The 22,403-nt window shown below is 45.4% G+C and overlaps 1 protein-coding gene across 1 annotated transcript; it reads left to right on the top strand.

Annotated features, from left to right (window-relative positions):
- Positions 1 to 10,875: 10,875 nt before the first annotated feature.
- On the top strand, positions 10,876 to 20,330 carry Pdcl3 (phosducin like 3). Its single transcript, XM_027950663.3, has 6 exons — positions 10,876 to 10,984; positions 13,014 to 13,143; positions 15,382 to 15,472; positions 15,766 to 15,909; positions 17,043 to 17,251; positions 19,382 to 20,330. Exons 1-6 carry the CDS (start codon positions 10,979 to 10,981, stop codon positions 19,522 to 19,524), a joined length of 723 nt encoding a protein of 240 aa, XP_027806464.1. The 5' UTR covers positions 10,876 to 10,978; the 3' UTR covers positions 19,525 to 20,330.
- The last annotated feature ends 2,073 nt before the right edge of the window (positions 20,331 to 22,403 follow it).

Here is a 22,403-nt window from a genome sequence, read left to right as displayed (position 1 = left end):
ACATAGAGAAGAGACTCTTGTCACTCTGGGGCTGCAGCAGTCATGTCTGGGCGTCTGTTGACACAGAACCTGAGTGTGTAGTTTGGAGTATGAGTGAGCACGGCACAAGGGGAGAACCACAAAGATGAGCAGGGAGGCTGGAATGTGAACTTGGGGATGTAACTGTGATGAAAGAGAAGCCAGGATGCCCCCAGGGAACATCACAGGGTTGCTAAAAGGCTAAAGCCCATTCAAAAGTCACCAAGAAGCCAGTGGTAGGTTTAAAGGATCACATTTATGTTAGGGAGTCCTCAATCTGTGGAATGGGTTTGGAGGACGTGAGACTAGTGTGATTCCACAGGGAGCAGGTTGTACTGGGATCTAGAGGCGAGACGATGATGGTTTAGATTACGACACAAGCAGTGGAGACACTGAAATGTGCAAGCAGTGTGTATTAGGCTGTTCAGGCTGCTGTAACAAAATACCATAAACTGATGGTTTATAAACAGAAATTTATTTCTCACAGTTCTGAAAGCTTAAAATTCCAAGATCAAAGTGCCAACAGATTCCATGTCTGGTGAGATTCCTTCCTGGTTTGCAGATGGCAGTCTTTTCAAAGAAGGGCACAGTCACTAACACCATTTTGACTCCATCTTGCCTCTCTTTTTCCGCCCCCATCATTTTCTGAGTTCTCCTGAGCTATTCTCTTCTATAGTCACCTTGGATTCCAGGAACAACAGGTCCGATGGATAAACATCTTGTGACAAGAGTCAACTACACCAAGGCAACAGTAACTTTACTTTGACAGGGTCCTTCCTAAGCAGTCCTGAGATGATGACAGACAGACCACATCTGACTAAGCTCACCTGCTTAGGCAGCTGTGCAAACCCAACCCTTGCTCTCATTCCCCTTTCTATAGGCCTCAAAGTTGTGTCAGCCCTTCAAAGACCTGGGTCCCCCCTTATCTTCCTGGTGTAGCTACAGTGATTAAGGCTCCTCTCGGGCTTTCCGCCGCTGCTTGTTTCCTTTGTTTTTTGGGGTGAGTGACTAGTCATGATTTCTGGAACCTCCAGAATCAGGCCTCTGGCCTAGAACTCTGGTAAGATTTTCACTGTGTCCTCACAGGGTGTAGTGGTCAAGAGGTTTTCCTTGGGGCTTCTTTTATGAGGAACTAAACCCATTCATAATTTTGGAGTCATCTTTGTATTTGCTACAGAAATGTTTACTCATTTTCCTCCAGCAGCAGTTAGGAGTTCTAATACAGCGTTGGACAGGAGTGGTGGGCGTGGACATGCTTGTCTTATTCCTGTTCTTGGAGGCAAAGTATCTAGTTTTTTACCATTAAACATGAGGTTTACCATTAAGTATGTTTTTGGTAGATGCTCTTTATCAAGTCCAGGAAGTCCCCCTCTAATCCTTTTTTGCCAGATTTATTTTTAAATTGTGAATGGATTTTGTCAAATGATTTTTTTTTGCACCTACTAATATAATCATGTAATTTTTCTTCCTTAACCTGTTTATGTGATGAATTAAATTGGTTGATTTTTAAATGTTAGTCCAGCCTTGCATACCCAGAATAAATCTTACTTGGTAATCCTGTATAATTTTTATATATAATTATTTATATAGTTGGTTTCAATTTGCCACTATTTTGTTAAGGATTTTTGCATCTATGTTCACAAGAGATACTGAACTCTATTTTTCCTTTCCTGTAATGTGTATGTCTGGTTTTGATAGTTGATTAATGACAGCTTCATGGAATGACTTAGGAAATACTCTTTCTGCTTCTATTTTCTGGAAGAAATGGTACAGACTTGTTAAAATTTCTCCCTTAAATGTTTGGTAGATGTTTGAGACAGTGAATTCACCTGTGTCAGGTTCTTTCTGTTTGGGAATGTTATTAGTTACTGATTTAAATTTCTAACAGCTATAAGCCTATTCAGATCATCTGTCAAGATACTGTAGTACTTGGGTAAGAACGGATATGTAACAATTAAGAATCCAGAAATAAACCCTCACATTAATGGTCAGTTGATTTTTTTTGACAAGAGTGGCAAAATAATTAATGGGGAAAGAATAATCTTTTCGACAAATGGTGCTGGGACAACTGGAAAGTCAACACGAAAAAGCATGACGTTGGACTCCTCTCATACAATGGACAAAATCAGCTTAAATGGATCATAGACTTTATAAGTGTAATAACTAAAGGTAAAATTGATTATAGATCTCAAAAATGTAAGAGCTAAAGCTATAAAACTCTTAGAAGAAAATATAGGTGTAGATGTTCATGACCTCAGAATAGCCAAGTTATTTTTTAGATATAAAACCTGAAGCACAATAAAAAAAAAAAATTAGACATCAACTGCGCTTCTAATATCCCTAACCTGAATGCCACTAAGATTTAAAATTTCCTGCTTTGAAAGACATTAGCAAGAAAACAAAAGGACAAATTACAGAATGCAGGATGTTTCTGCAAATCATGTCCCTAACATGCGACTGGTATATCTGTTGAGAACTCTTACAATTCAGTAATAAAAAAGACACCCCAATTTTTATATAAGCAAAGAGTTACAATAAACCTTATTCTAAGATATACATATAGCCAATAAGCACAGTAAAGTAACCCAGGATCATCACTCAATAAGGAAATGCAAGTCAACACTACAATGTAGTATTGTATCATACGCACTAGGGTGGCTTTAGCCAAAAACACGAGCAATGACAACCAATGGCAAGGATGTAGAGAAACGGGAACCTTCGTACACTGCTGGGAAATGGGAACATTCTGTACATTCTGTATATTTTTTATTTTGAGTGTGTTATGGTTTGGATGTGAGGTGTCCCCCAAAAGCTCACGTGTGAGACAATGCAAGAAGGTTTGGAGGAGCAATGACTGGGTTTCAGCCTTCACCTAATCAGAGCATTTATCCCTAATGGGATGAACTGGGTGATAACTGAGGCAGGTGGGTGTGGCTGGAGGAAGTGGCTCATGGGGGGCAACTTCTCTTTCTGGTTCCTGATCATCAAGTGAGCTGCTTCCCTCTGCCATATTCTTCCACCATGTGGTCCTGCCCTGCCTTGAGCTCTGAGGAATGGAGGCCGCCACTTATGGACGAAGACCTCTGAAACCGTGCACCCCCACAAATAAACTTTTCCTCCTCTATAATTGTGCTGGTCAGGTCCTTGAGTCACAGCAGTGAAAAAGCTGACTAAAACAGAATGCAAAATGGTGCAATATATTTGGAAAATGAAGTTCCTCAAAAACTTGGGAATGCCATTTAACCTAGAAACTCCCAAGAGAAATGAAAATGTGTTCACAAAACTTTTTTTTTTTTTGGTATGAGACATTGAACTCAGGGTCTCTCAACCACTGAGCCACATCCCCAGCCCTTTTTAGTTTTTATTTTGAGACAGAGTCTCACTTAGTTTCTTAGAGCCTTGCTAAGTTGCTGAGGATGGCTCTGAACTTGTGATCCTCCTGCCTCAGCTTCCTGAGCTGCTGGGATTACAGGTGTGCACCACTGTGCCTGACTCACATAAAATTTATGTGAATGTTCATAGCAGCATAAATCATAAAACCAAAATTCTAAGCAACTCAAATGTCCACCTAGTGATGAACAGATAAACAGAATGTGGCATACCCTTACAATGGATGTTATTTGGTCATTAAAAAACAATACCGATAAATGCTACAATATGGATGAAACTTGAAACCGTTTGCTAAAGCAAAGAAGTCAGATACAATCAACCATACAGGTATCAAGTGTCCAGAGTGGGTAAATCCTCAGAGACAGGAAGCAGATTCGTGGTGGCCAGGGTCTGGGAGAGAGGAGCAATGGGGAGGGACTGCTGAAGTGCACAGTTTCTTTTTGTGGTGATGAAATGTTCTGAAATGAGCTAGTGGTGATGACCGCACAGCCTTGCGATATACTAAAACACACTGAGCTGTACACTTTTTAACAGGGTATTTTATGGCATGTGAATCCTGCTGCAATAAAACTGTTGTTTAAAAATAAAGAAATGCAGGCATAGTAAGGCAAACATAAAAAATAGAGAAAATAAATGGCCCTAAGTTCACCGTTATTCAGAACCTGAGTCAGGGGGAAGGGAACTACACTAGGGCTCTTTTCAAATGGATGGGATCTTATACAAAACAAGCCTAGCTACGAACTGTCCCAAGAAAGGAAGGAGTCACAAAAGACAAGGCAGGGGATTCACAGACTGGTGAGTGCAGGAAGCACCCCCCACTCCCAGGCCAAGGGAATGTCACTGGAACCTAGAGTTTGCTTACTGGAGGGGCGACTGGGCTCATGCCATGGGGAGGCACTGCTGGGTGTGAAGAAGGATGCAGGTCCCTCCCTGTGCTGCTCCCTGGGACCCAACATAGGAAGCATCAGTCCTACCACTTGCACCCTGGGTCAGGACATCACAGGAAGCCAGGAAGGGAATGGGCATGATTAGCTCACTAGTTTCCTTGCCGCTCACAACAAAGCTCTGAAAACACAGAGTGGGCAAGAGAAGTCAACGCTGGTCCACCGAGAATCTGACCCAGTGCAGCTAACCTCTGGAAAGTGTCTTGATTTCAATTTTATGGGGAGACTATTTCAGGTGTTATCCTGCTACCACACAGTGGTCCCTCAGTATCCGTGGGGAATTGGTTCCAAACTCCCTGTGGACACCACAATCACAAATATCAAATGATCTCCTATTTGCATATAACCTTGGCATGTCCTCCTGTGTACCTAAAGTCATCTCAGATAAGTTATGGCACCTAATACAATGTAAGTACCGTGTACATAGCTGCTACGCTGTATTGTTTACGGAATAATGGCCCCAAATGCTGGCACATGTTCAGTATAGACAGGACTTTTTTCCTGGATATTTTCAAGCCATCATTGGCTGATGAAGAACCTACTGCATTTCCTAGTTATACTTACTTTTTTTTTCATTTGACATTTGTTAATGACATGGGAAATGCTTATGGTAGTCTTTGTGATCATTTTTAAAGATCATCCTGGAATTCCAAGGAAATCAAAGGTATCCCACAGACCACCAATACATCAATATTCTGAACAACTTCTCTCTTTTCTCTCCCTCTCCCCTCCAACTCCCCACTTTCTCCTCCTTTTTCTTCTTCATCTACTACTTCTTCCAGGGATTGAGCCTAGAGGTGCTTAACCACTGAGCTACATCCCCAGCCCTTTCTATTTTTTTATTTAGAGATGGGCTCACTAAGTTGTGTAGGGCTTCCCTAAATTGTTGAGGCTGGCCTCACACTTGCAATCCTTCTGCCTCAGCCTCCCTAGCCACTGGGATTACAGGTGCGCACCACCATGCCCGGCTTGAACAACTTATTATGAAACCTAGAACAGTTTAAATAGTAAGCTGCCCATACAAGCAGAAGCTGTGCCATCTTTTCACTTTTTTCTAAAAAAAATTATTGTTAGTCTTCAGAGAAAATAGTTTGATCACGATTTACCAAAGCTTTTTCCTAGATGTTCCTTTTACATGCTTGCCTCACTGGCTTCAGTAGTCTTAAAGGTCCCCAAACTTCCAAATGTTTTCATGTAGATATCATCTCAGCATCTAGTCACTCCCTGCAGTCACCTTGTTTTGGGGTACTAGGGATTGAACCCAGGGGTGATGACTCACTGAGCCACATCCCTAGTCCTTTTTTGTATTTTATTTGGAGACAGGTCTCACTGAATTGCTGAGGGCCTCACTAAGTTGCTGAGGCTGGCTTTGAACTGCTTTGAACTACTCAGCCTCCCAAGCCACTGGGATTACAGGCATGTGCCATTGTGCCCGGTTGTAGTCAACTCTTAATGTCTTAACTTCCAGAGGATCTCAAAATGGATAGATGTGACAGTTCATTCACAGGCAGCCAGGCACAGGGACTCAGAGAACGAAAGAAGGAAGAGGACATTGGGAAATCAAGCTTCTTGACCCCAGCTATTCCTATCCACAAGGACAGTTCCTTAACAGCCCCTAGACATGACCAACTGCAAAAGGTACTTCTTGTGCCAACAGACCTCACCTCTACCCAATGCAAATAAACGCTTAGAAGTCACTTTGCTCTAGAAAAAATTTGCTGAAGAAGACAAAATAGAGGTGATAGGTCCCCTTTCTGAATCCTATATTTCTATGCCATCCCGCCAATCACTTATAGGGACAGATCAAGCCCATAAAAACCTCTAGACAGCAGACCCCATCACTCGGGACCCCTCCCCTTCGGGAGCTCTGATTCCTTTCTGTTACTCTAATAAATCCTGTACTTTGCTCTAACGCTTGTGTCTGTGGGTTTTGTTTTTCCAATTTGTGAGACACAGAATCTTGCTCCGTGTTACAGAATCACATAGATGCAGTCATCAACAGGACACACTAGCACACTTTTCATTCAAGTAAACCAGGAAGGGGAGATGACAGGAAAGGGAGGAGAGAGGCGGGCAGTCCTTCATCTGCTTCGAAGCCACACAGGGATCTGGGGAGATGGTTACCTAGGGAGCCACCATGAAGCACGTTCTGAAGAGGGAATTCCTCTTTACTTGGCAGCAGCCATGGAATCCCACATTTAATGAGAGCTCATTTAATTTAAAGAGCATACTCTTAATAGTTCTTTTAACCACAGACACTCAGTTGTAGGTTACAGACAGGCCTTTTGTCTTAGAAAGAAAGGACATTTTGAGGTCAGCTTGTTATGTGAATTTACTTGTCCCCTTCCCTAGGAGGCAAACAAACTGTGGACTAATGGATGGTATCCTTTCTGTACTCAGGACCCTGTATGGCAAGACTTGCAGCAGCCAAACTTTAATGCCAATTGCAGCAGAAACTTGAGCAAGAGCCATCAATACCAGGCTATTGCTTAGAAAATTGCTGGTACAAAGAAGTGGCAACATCCTATATGGGTACACATCACAGGACAGTCCTGGTGAAGTGTGTCTGAATCACATTTGTACAGAGGCTTTGAGATAAATGGGGAGTTTGGGGAGTTTTTTACTGGCCTCTTAAGAAATCTGTACACTGGGCTTGGGAAGCTGAGGCAGGAGAATTGCAAGTTTGAGGCCAGCCTCAGCAACTTAGTGAAGACTTAACCGACTTAGCCAGACACTTCTCAAAATAAAAAATAAAAAGTGGGCTGGGGATGTGGCTAAGTGGTTAAGTACCCTGGGTTCAATCCCTGGTACCAAAAAAAGAAATCCATACACAGTATATAACTTCAGAATTGGTCTTCTCCATTCATCATTTATAGAGGTCATAAACACACCCCAGAAGGGAGAGGGAAATAAGCAGACATTTGTAGGAAGGGCAAGCACGCCCACCGCCAAGTCTTCCATCTCCACTGTGAGAAAATATATTCAAAAATATTAAGAAAAACTGACCTTATTTCAGACACTTCCAGAGATAAGGAGACTGAAGCAAAATCCAGTGAAAGCCTTCCCAAAGTTTTGCTGGAGAAAAACCAAAACCATTCATTAGTGGAAATAAGGTCAAATAACAAAGTGGTCTACGAGGAACAAGAAAGCCATTAACAGAAGATGGGGGGGGGCATTTATAGACATGCGTGGACTTGGTCTACAGGCGTGTCCTTCCAGACATTCCATCCCAGGGCAGGAACGACATGCAGAAGTACCGCCATCAACCCTCACCAGCGATGGGACATGAAGTTGCAGGTCCAGGGAACATAATGTAATATGGGCTCTGTCCACAGGATGAGGTATTAGTAGTTCTAGAAGAAACAGGGCTTGACTCGTACTAGCCAGGAGTTAGTCTACTGGATCATGTCAAACTGCTTATAAAAATAGGATATTTTTCTGGGTTTTGTGATGTTAGTGGAATTTGTCAACTTTCACAAATTGGTCATTAATTTATTTATTTGGGGTACCAGAGATTGAACTCAAGGGCACTCAACCACTGAGCAATGTCCCCAGCCCTATTTTGTATTTTATTTAGAGACAGGGTCTCACTGAGTTGCTTTTGTGGAGGCTGGCTTTGGACTCAAGATCCTCCTGTCTCAGCCTCCTGAGCCACTGGGATTACAGGTATGTGCCACCAGACCCAGGTAAAATTAGTAATTTATAATTCTTTCTTTTATTCAGTCTAAATATTCACTTTCATGTCTAATTTTGCATTCTTTTCTTAAAGAGGACCTCCAAAGTCAAAAGTGCTTCAGGCCACACAAAATTATATTTGCTCCTATATAAAAGTTGATTAGAGAATTCTCATTCTCATCCCTGTCCCCAACACCTCATTCCTCCCCAACAGTTGAGAATTCCCACTGTTTCCTTCTTCCTGTAATTCTTAAAAAATTAAACAAATATGACTGGGCATGGTGGCGCATGCCTGTAATCCCAGTGACTAGGAAGGCTGAGGCAAGAGGATCCCAAGTCCAAAACCAGGCTCAGCAACTAAGCAAGGCCCTAAGGCAGCTTAGCAAAAACTTCTCTTTAAAAAAAAAAAAAAAAAAAGTGGCTCATGATATGGCTCAGTGGTTAAGCACCCCTGGGTTCACTCTCTAGTAACAATAAATAAATTAATTAATTAAAATAAACAAACATGAATAAACACATAAGTGTATTTTTACTTCAGAGGCATCATGCTTATACACATTATTTCTATGTTAAAAAATTATCAAATCAATCATTTTTAAAATTTGAGCTGGGCACAGTGGTGCATACCTCCCTACTTGGACACTTCCAGAGATAAGGAGACTGAAGCAAAATCCAGTGAAAGGTTAAGGCAGGGGGATTACAGGTTTGAGACCAGCCTCAGCAACTTAGTGAAACCCTGTCCCCCCCCCAAAAAAAAAATTGAAAGGATTGGGAATGTAGCTCAGTGGTAAAGCACTCTGCGATCAATCCCTAGTAGGAAATAATAGTAATAATAAAAATACAATTTGATTTCTTCTAAATTTTGAGTGATAATCATCAAAGGCTTTTTTCATTTCTAAGTTATAAAATTATGCCATGTTTTCCTTTAATACTTTAAGTCCTTTTATTCTGATACACATTGTGAAGTATGTATTCAGTTTTATCTACTTTCAAATGGTTATTATCCAATTGTCCCAACACCCTTCATTCAAAGTTCACCCTCCTTCTCCAATAGGCTGAGATACTGTCTGAAACATACACTAATGTTCCTATGAACTTGGCTCCATTCCTGAACTTGCTATGCTGCTCCTTTGATACTATTGTCTATTCATGCATCAAACCACATGGTTTTAATATCTGGTAGGGCCAGATATTAAATAATATTTAATATCTTTAGGACCCTTGCAAATTATTAAACCAAAACTCCTTGTTCTCAATATCCCTCACCATGCTGTTCAGATTGTTATTTTGTCACACAAACTTTGGAATCTACCTGCTCAACCTTAGAAAGTAATTTAAAAAAAAAAATTAAAGATCAGCTGAGCAATCTGTCTCTCATATGTGTTCAAATGAAAAGTTTTTCCCTGAGTATTTATGCCAACATAATAAAACCAAAAGTCAATATATCTTATTAACAGGAAATGGTTCTGATATATGTAGGAAAAAGGAATTGACAGAATTAATTCCAAAACTATCAAAGAAGAACTGATTTAACTGGTGATGAGGAAAGGTCAAACCCCTCCATTTTATTGCTGCGCAGGATGAAGAGGAAAGCATAGATTTGGAGTTATCCCCAAACTAGCACCAGTTGATTTAGGTGGTGATAACAGGGGAAATTCACTCACACTTTGCTGCCAGATAAATTAATAAACAAATACTTAAAAAGGCCTGTAATTGAGTCAGAGTTAGGTAAATCTTTAGGACCCTTGCAAATTATTAAACCAAAACTCCTTGCTCTTAAGGAATCATTTGATCCCCTCATCAGCGTTTGTGCACATTAGCAGCACTTGAGAAATACAGAAAATATCAGTTATAGGGCTGGGGATATGGCTCAAGCGGTAGCGTGCTCGCCTGGCATGTGCGGGGCGCTGGGTTCCATCCTCAGCACCACATAAAATTAAAATAAAAGACGTTGTGTCCACCGAAAACTGAAAAATGAACAAAGAAAGAAAAAGAAAAGTTCTAGACCCACCTCCCGGAATTTAATTTGCTGGGCTATTGAGCCCCAGACAGCTGCAGTTTTTGAAGGTGATTCCAATGTGCAGGCGAGGTTGGGAGCCCCACGCCTATCTGACAGGTGTGTGGGTCTATTACCAGGGCGCTTCCTTTAGTACTAGGAAGAGTACCCTTCTCCACTCAAATTTGGAGTGGTGCATAGGCAGAAGCGCTGGGACCAACACCTGCTCTTAGCAGTCAGATTGCTGATTTCAGTGGCGTGCGGCTAAGAGCCTTTGCACATGTGTCTCTCCAGAGGCTGAACTGGTTAAAGGACTTTCACCTCTTTTTTGTTTTGGTGCTGAGGACTGGACCCAAGGGCAAGCACTGTGCCACTGAGCTACAGCCCTCATTTGACTGCTTTCCTCACTGTTGCATCCACAGATCCTAGAATAGAGCCTGACACATGGTGGACAATAAACATCTTAGGAATGAGCCGCCTTATCCGATACTGACAGGACACTGGACGAATTCCCGGTGACCCTGCATCATCTTTAATCGTATCGTCAGACCACTGAGACGTGTTTCTTTTTCGGACTTCTTCTTTGGGAGGGCAGAGACCTCTTCACTTGCTTGGGTCGCAGTTGCAGCTTCGCTCCTAAGCACCTCTTCCACCAAGCGACTCCTTGGCCGAAGACCTTTCCTAATAAGGGAGCGTCCAGGATCACCCCGAGTCACGTGAGCTCCACGACCCGACCCTGGTACGCGCGTCCTGTTTTGCGCATGCGCACAGCTCTAGAGCCGGTTCCTTGGCGTGGCGCAGACTCAGATCCCTCGCTTCCGCCTGGCTCCGCTCAGTTCGTTTCTGGGGGCGGGACCAAGCCTGGCTGGGAGAAAAGGCGGGGCTGGGCCTCGCGCGTGCGCGGAAAGGAGTTACGGCGCGGCGGGGCTGGGTGGCCTGAGCGTTGGGAGACAAGATGCAGGTAATCGAGGCAGGTTGCCGGGGTCTGAAGGACAGGTCTCGTTTGTTGTGTTGTGTTGTGTTTGCTCGGGCCGCGGGCGCCAGGCCTGAGAACCGCCGGGTGCCGCAGGTTCGGCCGAGGCCCCTCGTGGCGAGGCCCCGCGCAGGCGCAGTGCGGGCTGGCGGGCGTGGTCCAGCCGGCTTCCCGGCAGCGGCGGTGCTTGCCCTGCTCCCCGGAGCGCCGTGTTCGGGGGCTGCTCCCTGCTTGAGGTCGACCTCCTCCGGGCCTGTGAAGCGCTTGTCAGGCCTTGGTTGATCTGTTACTCCCCGTTCACTAAACTCCATGCATTAGCGCCCGAGCTGGAGAGGTGGGGCCCGGCTGGGAGGGGTGCCCAAGGTGCAAACCACGTCCCCCAGCACCTCGCGCCGTGCAGGTGGGGTGTCACCCGTCAGGCTCCCTGGGTTCCAGGTCTCAGCCGCAGTTTCTCCGCTCACTGTTAGTTTGTTTTTCCCGCCCGAGACAAGGTCTCGCCAAGTTGCTTAGAGCCTCACGGAAGTTGCTGAGGCTGGCGACCCTCCTGCCTCAGCCTCCCCAGCCCCTGTGATTGCAGGCGCGCGCCACCTTGCCCGGCCTCAGTGCTAATTTCTGAAAAGGAGTTAAATAAGAATCCCCTCGTTTTTGGTTTTATTTGGTAGCCAGAATTTGACAAAAACCCTGAAGGAAGTGAAGAAAACTTCATTGAAATGACTTTTTTTAGGGGGCGGAGAGGGTCACTGAGGGCTCGGAGGGGATGGTTATTTACAAATACAGCAAGTGGCACAAACCAGAAGCTCTTAAATGGTGAAGAGAAAGCTCTGGGGCGCCTCTGACCTCATTGGTATCTTCTGTGATTCAAGTTCCTGCTTGAAGATGTTACTACCTCTTCAGGGGCGTTCCCTGACCTGGACTGAAAGGATTCTATTCATTTTTCCCTTGATGACACACAGGGGGGCCGGGGCCTGGTCGCCCTGGTGTCCAGGGCACTCCTTCAGTTCATATTCCAAACCAAGTTTGAGCTCCACTGGCCTTGTTCCTGCCAGACCGTGCAAACCTGAGCCTGGGCACTTGGGTTCTGGCTCTGAGTGCCCACCTGGCATTCAGTCCTGGTCAGTTTGCCTGACTGCCCAGCATGATAGTGCCTTTCTGGACACCATGCTGAGCAGTCAGGCTTCTGATGGTCAAGGGTGAAGTGAGTAGACATAGGTAAAGACCTGGAAGATTGCCCAGCGCTTAGTGGTGGATGAAAGTTGACTGTTAGGGGTACCCCAAGGTCTCAGCTCCTCTCAGGCTGGGCCTGTAGACAATTTGTCAGCCTAGCTGAGGCCTCCTTCTTCCCAGATGCAGCCACTTAAGGCTTTGAGGTGCTCGAATGTCATATCTCTTTGCTTTTGGGCCTTCATATGTGTTGGTCCCTCTGTCTGGAAAGTTATTTCCTAAGCCCGCCTCTCCCCTGCTTGGTTCTGACCACCCTCAGGTGATTGGTATATGTCAGTTTTTCTAGTGGGTCTCCTGTCCCTTTCTAGAATAGCAGCCTGTTCGTCCTCAAGGTAGCCACAGTTTGTTTTGAATATGCGGTTTGTGTATGTACCTGTGCACTGTCTGTCTTATCCTCTCGACTCCTGTGTTCACCAGGCTTTCTTGATGCCTAATCCAGTAATTCACATTAAGCAAGCACTTAAATATCTGTTGAATGAGTCATTCCAGGTCATTTATAAAAATATTGAACAGCAGCCAGGTCAGAGCCTGGGTTTTAATACGGATGCTGATCAGCACGTCATATCCTGAATTTTATTCCTAGACTGAGGATAAGGAGGAGGAACGGGCAGAACAAAACAGAACAGGGTCTGTGAGTCTTTGACACTTTTCTCAGAAATAAGTCACAGAGTAATGTGGCTTGAATTCCTCCTGTCCTACCACTGTTCCCCTTTGGCTCTCTGTCCAGTGTGGCCCCTCCGCACTGAACTAGGCACTTCTTATTCTTATTCTTGGTGTTCTTTGCCCTGCTTTCCAGGACCCCAATGCAGACACTGAATGGAATGACATCTTACGCAAGAAGGGCATCCTGCCCTCGAAGGAAAGCCTGAAAGGCTTGGAGGAGGAGGCGGAGGAGGAAGCACAGCGGATCCTCCAGCAGTCAGTGGGTGAGCTGGTCTTCTTGTTCTGTGTCTGCCAGGTTTGGGAACAAGTCCGGGAGCCTCCAGCCGCTGCAGTAGAAGGAGCCTCTGAGCAGCAGCCAGGAGACGGCTGGAATGCTGGCTCTCAGGGAAGTCATAGGTGTCCCAAGGCCACAGAGTTAGGGGACTTCAGAGCTGCCCTGCAGCCCCACAAGTCCTGGTCTGTGTTATGTGAACACATACTTTTTTGTCTATGATTCAATTTAATAATGTCATAGGAATTTCTTCAAAGAGTTTAGTGTTTGTATTCTTCTGAGGTTGTACACTTTATTGATCTTTGTGGTTTGGTTAAGAACATCAAAGTAAAACAACTTAATCTGTTTAGAATGTTTGCAATATGTGGGGTCTGGGTGGGGTTTCTTAGTTGGAATCCCTTAGAGGACTGGTCCATATGCCCAGTCCCTACTGAGTCAGTCTCTGGTGAGGCCCGGGAATCTGCATGGTAAACTGGGTTAAAGGGTTTCTGATTCTTGCTAATGTGTGCGGTGAGGCCCGGGAATCTGCATGGTAAACTGGGTTAAAGGGTTTCTGATTCTTGCTAATGTGTGCAACACATCAATCACAGGGCCTAGTACTTCTGTGCCCAGCTGACATGCGAGAGCTAACTCAGAGAAGGATTTATTAGAAAGTGTCTAGCAAGTGCTTATTGAACGATCACTGTCTCACCTGCTGTCCTGGGCAGTGGGGATTTAGTGTTATCCTTCCTTGTGGAGCCTGCATTCTAGCGGCAGGGGAAGAGTAAATAATAAGGGAAGTCACACAGGGAAAGGGGCTAGGAGGGGCCGGGAGGGATAAGAGCAGTTCTAGAGAGGCTTCACTGGGAGGTGGCATTCATGTGGACCTGAAGGGGATGACGGAGACATCTGAGTAAAGTTCTAATGGTGAGGTGACATCCCCCAGCAGGTGGAAAGCTGTCTTGGCATGTGGGAGGAGGCCAGTGTGGAGAGGAGTAGACAGGGAGTTCAGAGTGACCACCAGGGGCCAAAGCATGGAGGACCTGGAGTCTTCTGTAGGGGCCTTGGCTTTTATGGCTGTGAGGTGGGAGGTCATTGAAGGTCAGGACAGGGTGACAGCACTGCCCTCCTGCTGCCTTACTGAGTGTGGCCCGCGGGGAGGGAGCAAGACAGGAAGCAGAGAGGCTAAAACTACTGCCAAGTTCACGAGAGACGAACCGTTGGTTGGGACCAGCGAGGTGGCGGTGGAGGTGAGCAGCGGTCAGGTGTGGTGTGTCTTGAAGCAGGGCCACAGATCTGTGGACGTGGTGTGAGGGACCCACAAGACGGGGGCAGTGAGCAGCCTGGAGCATGGAGTCCTGCCAGCTGGGATGAGGAAGGCTTGGCGGGATTTCTATGAGACAAGTAGAGCTGTCATGCAGGCAGCTGGGTCTGTCTGTCCAGGTGGAGCCCCCCGGGCTAGAGGCCTGCCTTAGGCTACTTGTCAGCACACCATCATACTTAAAGCCACGCAACTAGGCGCAGTTGCCAAGAGTGAGCATAGGCAACGAAGAGAGGGTCCAAGACCTGAGCCTGGGAATTGTAATCACCCAAAGTGGGAGGGCTTTGGTCATGATAGGAGAGACACCCTGGAAGCCAGAGGAGGGCAGTGGTGGCTTGGGCCCATTTGTTATCAAGAAATGGAGGTCATTGTGATCTTGATAAGAGTCAAGAAGGGGCAAGGGCACAGCCTGCTTTGATGTCAAGAAATAAGAGTGTTTATTACAATAAAAATAAGATGGATTTCATAGCAGCTGGTCACTAGGAAAGACGAGTGTCTGCCACTCTTAAGGAAAGACAAGGAGTACGGCAGGGGCACCCTCCACTCCAGGAAAGGTGCTCGGGGAGGACCCTGGTGTCTGCCCGGCTCCTTGGGTGATCTGATGACTCCGGGGACACTGGCCCCCCAGCACTCAGACTTGAGGGTCAGACCAGGTGGCCTCAGGCACTGGCAACTCTCTTTTGTTTTAGAAACGTGGGAGATGTTATTGCTGAGGGAGGGTAAGACGGGCAAGCCAGCAGATTCCAGCGAGATCTGTCCTTCACGGTGCCCGCCTCTCATTGCCAGTGACAGGCCCTCGCTGTGCTTGCTCTGTGGGCTGGGGGTCTTGTGCCGTTGTGCGCATGGCTTTAGGAGAAACATGAGGAACGCCCGAACCACTGCCTGTTCATCTTTTAAATTTGCCACTTGTGCCTTTGTCACTCAATTCAGTGAAAACATACGAAGACATGACTCTGGAGGAGCTGGAGGAGAATGAAGATGAATTCAACGAGGAGGATGAGCGGGCCATTGAGATGTACAGGTTGGTGCCACCCAGAGGGATGTGTGGGTGGGTTTTTTTTGTTTGTTTTGCATGGTGAAAAAGTGGGTGCCCTCTGAAAAATTAATTTTCTAGCTGAGATAACATTTGGAAAAGACCATGATTAAACATCAGTGTCATTCATTCCAAGGAAGCGGTCCCAAACTGTTGGCATGAGGCACATCAGTGAGCCTGGACGACCCCAGGGAGGCCTCTGGAGAGACGGGGGTGCGTGCATGTGCTCCTGGGTGCGTGTGTGTGCTCCTAGGACCTTTATTCTTTCTTCCAATGTGTAGGCAACAAAGACTGGCGGAGTTGAAAGCGACCCAGCTGAAGAACAAATTTGGAGAAGTTTTGGAGATCTCAGGCAAGGATTATGTTCAAGAAGTTACGAAAGCCGGTGAGGGCTTGTGGGTAGTCTTGCACCTTTACAAACAAGGGTGAGCTCATCTTCCACGTGGTCTACAAGCTATTGGTTGGAATTTATGTCTTGAACCTGTAGGAGGCTTAATATCAGATTTTGTGTTTTGTTTTTCACTAACATTGTGTTTTTGTTGCTGATTTGCCTAAAACTAGGTGCCTGATTCTCATTTTAAGGTTTCAAATTAATATTTGTTAATATAAGTGCCTTTGTTAAAGTTGTGGAATGAAGACTTAATTTTTTTTTTATTAGAAATGATTCCTGCAGGGAAAGGAGATATACTAGGGACTGATATTGGCCAAATTATATTGTTATATTGTGTGCACGTGTGAGTACATAACAATAAATCCTGTTATTATGTACAACTATAATGACCACCAATAAAAAAATAAGGGAAAAAAGATGATTCCTAAGTTATTCATCCCTCTAGAGGAACGAATTTCAAAGTTCTACGTGTCTAATCACTCTTGTAGATGGCAAGGGTGACCTTGACAGTGATAGTCTGTACTTAGAGATACCCTGAGCCACCAGTGTTTCTCACCTGCCCAATCTTGTTCTTAAACTAGAGTTCAGTGCTTGTTGAGGAATTCCCTTAAAGCAGGATTGCATTCTGACCTGTTTCAAACATTCTAAATCTTCAGTGTTCTTGCAACCTTATAGAATGGTATAGCAATTATATAGCAATGGTATAGCATTATAGCAGTCTTTTACACTCAAGTCAGTTTTCTGAATTATTGTTGGGTCTAATTAAATTGGACTTTGGACTTTGAGATCTTCACCCTCCCTGAACTTATTAGAAAGTTTTTTAAAACTGTGAATTCAAGCCAGATGTAGTGGCACATATCTGTAATTCAGCAACTTGGGAGGCTGCGGAAGAAGGATTGCAATTTTGAGGCCAGCCTGAGCAATTTAGTAAGACCCTGTCTCAAAATAAAAAGTAAAAAGGGCTGGGGATGTAGCTCAGTGGTACAGTGACCCTGGGTTCAATCTCTATTACCAAAAGCAAACCAAACACAAAGGTGGGCTCATCCGGCTGGCAGCAGGCTGCTCCCAAAGCTACCGGAGGCCTCTGTCGGGGAGGAGGGGGGCTATGCTTTGTTCTGTGCACAGGCAGAATCACAGCTGCTTCTGTTTTCTCTTTCTGGGTTCTAGAATTCCTCTCTGTGCCCTGATAAATCAACACCTGAGTGGACTTGCCAGGAAGTTTCCTGATGTCAAATTTGTCAAAGCCATTTCAACCACCTGCATACCCAACTATCCTGATAGGAACCTGCCCACGGTGTTTGTTTACCGGGAAGGTGACATCAAAGCTCAGTTCATTGGTCCTCTGGTGTTTGGTGGCATGAACCTGACGAGAGATGGTAAGAGCTCTTGGAGGCGGGCAAGGGCGTGTTGTGGGGAGGCTGTTCTGCTGGAGGGAGTTCCTGGCTGCCCACTTGTCTTGTGAGGGCGGCCGTGGAGCTCTCCTTGCCTCTGTGGGTGACAGGAGTGTGGGCAGCTGGAACTAGAAAGAAGATGCGCAGTGGAGGGGGTGGACGGGATCCGTTGTGACAGCAGGTATGAGAACCAGTGCAGTCTCTGCAGTTGAGGGTTTAAGTTGTAGCTCAAGACCACAGCCTTTGTTTCTTATTTAATTCATACTTCTATATGTGTGTGTGTGTGTGTGTGTTTCTCTGTAGAAATATTTTCACAGTTGAATATCTCAGTAGCTTTTAAATTTTAATTCTGCCTCTTAATCCTGGAAGGCATTGCTGTTCTTTTCCACCTATTGCACATGGAGTTATCAAAATATGTCCAGTTATACTTTACTAGTTCAGGAATATGTATTTAAACATGACTTTATATACTTTTCCACTGTGATATTTGAGTAGGAATAATTGCACAGACACATGTATAAGGTAGGCTACATTATTCAGTATCCAAAGACATACAGTATTTCAAACTGATAAATATCTAATGTTGTCCGTTTTCGATCTTACCACGAAGGGAGATAGGTGTATATCTTAGTCCCCTTTCTGTTGCTGTTACAAGACACCTGAGGCTGAGTGTTTTATAAAGGAAAGAGGTTTATTTTGGCTCATGGTTCTGAAGGCTGGGAAGGTCAAGAGCACAACACTAGCGTCTGCCTGGCTTCTGGTGGCGGTTTTGTGCCGTGTCATATCAGTGCAGAGAAGTGACAGGGAAGGAGCACATGTGTGAGAGTGAGGGAGAGGAGACTGGCTGCCTCAGGGGGAGGCACTTGGCCTGCTCTCTTGAGAACCGACCTGTTCGTGTGAGAACCAGTGCAGTCTCCAGAGAAGGACCTCGGGCCCCTTAAGGACCCCATCCCAGCACTGCCACGTGGGCACCGGATTTCAGCGTTAATTTTGGTGGTGGCGAAGCACACCCACACCTGGCCTGTACAGTCACAGCTGTGGTCTGTTTCTAGAAGAGTCTCATTTGAGGACAAGCGAACTTAATGTGGAACAATGATTGTGCGTAAGTGAGAGGTGTTGAGCGCATACACAGATGTGTGCAGGTATGGACATAGAAATCATTCCCGAGTCCAGAATCAGAAGTCTTAAGGTTGTTCAAAGAAGTTTCTTGAATTTTCACAACTGTCCATCTTGTGGCAGATTTCACGTAAGCCGTGCATCACTCTGAACGGCACCGCTGTGTGCTGGGTCCCCAGAACCTACTCATCTTCCACCTCAAAGTCCACGCCTTCCTGGCGTCTGCCTCCCTCCTCCACCCTGTACCCTTCTGCTCTATTTCGGGGCATGTTCTAAATTAACACAGCTTCAGTAACATTGGTGGTGCGGTTTGGGGGAAGTGTGCAATTGTGAAGAATCTCTGCATTGACCTGCCTCTTGGCCATGCTGTGGCTGGGAAGCTCCTGGGCCGTCCCTTCACCCCACCTGGCTTCTCAGATGCAGAACCCCTCACTCTCGGCTCAAAGGGCCTCACCCGGTGGAGTCTCCTGATGACGGGAGTGAAGTACGGGACCTGGAGCTGGGTGGTCTCTGATCTTTCCTTTCTGGTACTTTGGCGTCATTCCTAGGGTGTCGTCATACATTTATCCTCTGACCTTAGTAGATGGGATGCTAGACAAGGAGCTGAAACATTCTTGTTAACGAAAATCAGATTGAATGATCAGATTGGCAGCTGCAGACCCGAGGAGCTCATTTCCTTTGAACATGCCCTGGTCTTCCCTGGGAGAGTGTCCTAGCTGGAAACCAGCCGTTAGAGGACAGGTTTAGCCTTTGTTCTTGGGTTTTCAGGCAGTTTCAAGTTTATGTCAGAACTCGTTTGAGCCCATATTCTAAAAAAGTGAAAAGTATTATTTTTTTCCTTAAATGTCTGATCCCCCCTTCTGAGCACCTTAAAAAGATGGCACTAAAATTGTCACCAAGTTTGATGGTTGTGTTTTCTGTTCGGAGTGAAGCCTGATGGCTTGGGTGAGGGGACCGAGTGCACGGGGCCTTATGCCATGTGCTTTTCTTCGTCTGCAGAGCTGGAGTGGAAACTGTCTGAGTCTGGAGCAGTCAAGACAGACCTGGAGGAAAACCCCAGGAAGCCTATCGAAGACACGCTGCTGTCCTCGGTTCGGTGCTCGGTCCCCATGAGGAAGGACAGTGACTCTGAGGGAGACTAAAGCCACAGCTGACATAATTTGCTGAACTTTCTTGATGTGACAAATCAACTGATTTTTTTTTTTTTTTTTTTTTAAGAATAAAGAGCTGGGCCTGGGCCTGTGGCGCCAGGTCCTAGGGCGGGAGGGTGGCCTGAGCCAGGAGCTGGGGGAGGCTGGTGACCTGAGAGGCCCCTCGGAGGATGGAAGAAAGGAGAGGAGCAAGCAGGAGGAGCCTTTGGTTTTAAGCCTTTCTTGATTATGTTTCCTATCTCGTACATTTTAGAATAATCAGTGCTGGGAATTCTATTCAATTTCTTGGAACTCTTTTTAAAAAAATTAATAGCACTTTCTTTATTAAAAAGCCAGGACTTGTTACTGGCATGGCAGAGGTGTCTGTTCTCCCACTTGCATTTTAAGTAAGCCATAAATCTGTGTTCTCTATTTTTTGATGTGTAATTATATAAAAGGGATATGAGTTTTTTAAAAAATCGTGAATAAGTTATGGTGGAAAAACCACAAACTAAGTTTTATAGCTACATTATATATTTTATAAACTAGCAACAGTTATCAACATATGAATGATCTTTAGAGAAAAATCTTTGTTCTGTCCTGCCGAGAAGAAATAGATAATTCTTGCAAAACGTTGTTTCATCAAAGCAATAACTGACAGGTTTAATTTACTGTCATTTCTTCAAGTGTTTTTTTTTTTTTTTTTTTCTTAAAATAATGTTTACCTCAGACTGTTGAGATAGGGAATCTTGATTACTGTAAAAGGCCACATTAAATTCTTTTTTGGAAATAAAATTTAAGCAGTCACATAAATAAAATGTGTCTCAGTCAATCAATAAAAAACATCAAGATGTTTTATAAACCAGAACTTTATATCACTTCCTGTCAAATCGATATCGACAACAGAAAAATTAGGGGAAATATTCCCTCATATTTGTTTTGAATGCTACAGCGCTTAATGCTGATTTCATATCTCAAAAATAAGAATTGGAGCACAGAGTTCTTTCAGATTAGATGATAAAATTACTTTTTGCTCTGGTTCAAAGAATGACAAACAGCTGTGACCCAGTTTATTTGTCAGAAGTGCTTGGTACTCGTCTTTCTATGTTCATGAGACCAGCGCGGCTGATAAGAACGTGCCCAGTGTCCCTTGAAAGGTGGCCATGAAATCTCAGTGGCAGGGTTGACGCGAGCTTGAGAGCTCTGGTGCTCCCACACCGTCTCTGGGTTGGTAGGAGCTGGCTGCTTAGATTTTCTGTTGGGAGCTGACGGTATATGGAGACGTGGAAGAAGAACAAAGGCTCTCCACTTGTGGGACAGCCCGTGTGCAGGCTTCCAAGGACAAGATGGCTGTGCTTGTTGTTAGGCAGCTTCCACAAGCATGGGGAGCCGCAGCTGGAGTCCACTGTGGATCCCAGGCAGAGCTAATTCTAAGTACCTCTTCACTTTCATCTAAATGAGCACTGCCCCATAGTCTCACTTCGGTGCCCGATAAGGCCTTCAGGTTGAGCACAAAGTAAGCTCAGGTGCCCTTGGCCTTGGCTAGTGAAGCCCTCTGTGCTCACACAGCATCTGGAACCCAGGTTGCTGTCAATCATGTGGCTGTACTTAATTTAGATAAAGAGCAGCATCTTTATCCTAAAATTGGGATTATAATTTTGAATCTGGCCTGCAGTATCTATAGGTCAGCTAATTCTTGGATGATGTTTCCAGATAATGTAGTATTTACCATTATTTTCCTTCTGTTTCCTTTGGGGCATTCAAGATGTCACAGGTGATGGGCTAAAGCATTGGTTTGTCCAAAACACAGCAGAAATGCCGTGACCAAGGGAACGCAAGAAAGCTACATAGCTGTCTTCAGGTGCTGGGGAAGGTGTTAGGTAGGTGCCAGCCCCTTTTAAGAGAGGGGTGAGAAATATTCCAGAAACTTGGGATAGGAAGCAATTGAGAGAAGTGAAATGGTAAGACTGAACACCAGGGGTCCCGCTGCCTCGTTTCAGCGAGGAGAAAAGGGAGGCCTGGTGGTCCTTCAAGCTCTCCTGCCCCCAGGTGACAGATGAGCAGAGCCACTTTCCAAAGGACCCCAGGAAAGTACTGGGAGCAAAAGGGGAGAGGCTGTTGAGAAGGCTGTCCTCTGTCCCCAAGATCTAGACTGTGCCTCCTTCCCCAAGTTCCACTGTCCTATAAATGACCCCCGGTTTTAACATTTCTCAAATGTCACACACCAATCTCCCGTGACAGTGGCCTCTGTAGAAACTTGCTACCATGAAGGTGTTTCCGGTCCTAGTTACAGGAACCAGCTGATGACTCACAAATACAACAGGTGAGTCTCACCTCATTTGTTCCTCTTCTCCTGGGGAAGAGGCGATGGGCTTGAACCCAGGCCTGCACACGTGCTGGGAGAGAGCCCCACCCCTGAGCCACGGCACAGCCCTCCTGTCCTTCCCCATGTCTCCCTTCTGCAGCTTGATGGACCAGAATCTCCAGGCTGTTCCCCCACTCAAGGCCACATCCCCAGACAGTTTTTTGGAAAAGATAAGTGATTGCCAGGGGCTGGGGCAGGGGAGGGGGCGGAGATGAGAGGGCTGAATAGATAAAGCACAAGGGAGTTTTAGGGAGGAAATTTTCCCCATATAATAATCAGGGGAAACTGGCTGCGGGCTATGTGGGTACTCTGTACTATCTTCCTGATTTTTCTGCAGATCTAAAACTACTAAAAGTTGACTTTAAAATGTGCTAGTTCACAAACCACATCAAAATGGAAATTGTAAATCATGTAAGGAAGGTGGTGCTCAGCAGGTGCTGTAGTGCACGTTTGTAATATAAGCAACTCAGGAGGCTGTGGCAGAGGATCACAAGTTTGAGGCTGGCCTCAGCGACTTAGTAAGGCC

This window comes from Marmota flaviventris, chromosome 14, assembly GCF_047511675.1.
Source record: "Marmota flaviventris isolate mMarFla1 chromosome 14, mMarFla1.hap1, whole genome shotgun sequence".
NCBI classification, from domain to species: Eukaryota; Metazoa; Chordata; class Mammalia; order Rodentia; family Sciuridae; genus Marmota; species Marmota flaviventris.
Note: the sequence above shows the minus strand (reverse complement) of the source record. Positions and strands in the feature narration are given on the sequence as shown.

Excerpts from the sequence above, each read along its gene's own strand:
- Pdcl3 (XM_027950663.3), top strand. Across the intron at positions 13,144-15,381 it reads GATCCTCCAGCAGTCAGTGG|TGAAAACATACGAAGACATG; the intron begins GTGAGCTGGTCT and ends CACTCAATTCAG. Across the intron at positions 17,252-19,381 it reads CATGAACCTGACGAGAGATG|AGCTGGAGTGGAAACTGTCT; the intron begins GTAAGAGCTCTT and ends CTTCGTCTGCAG.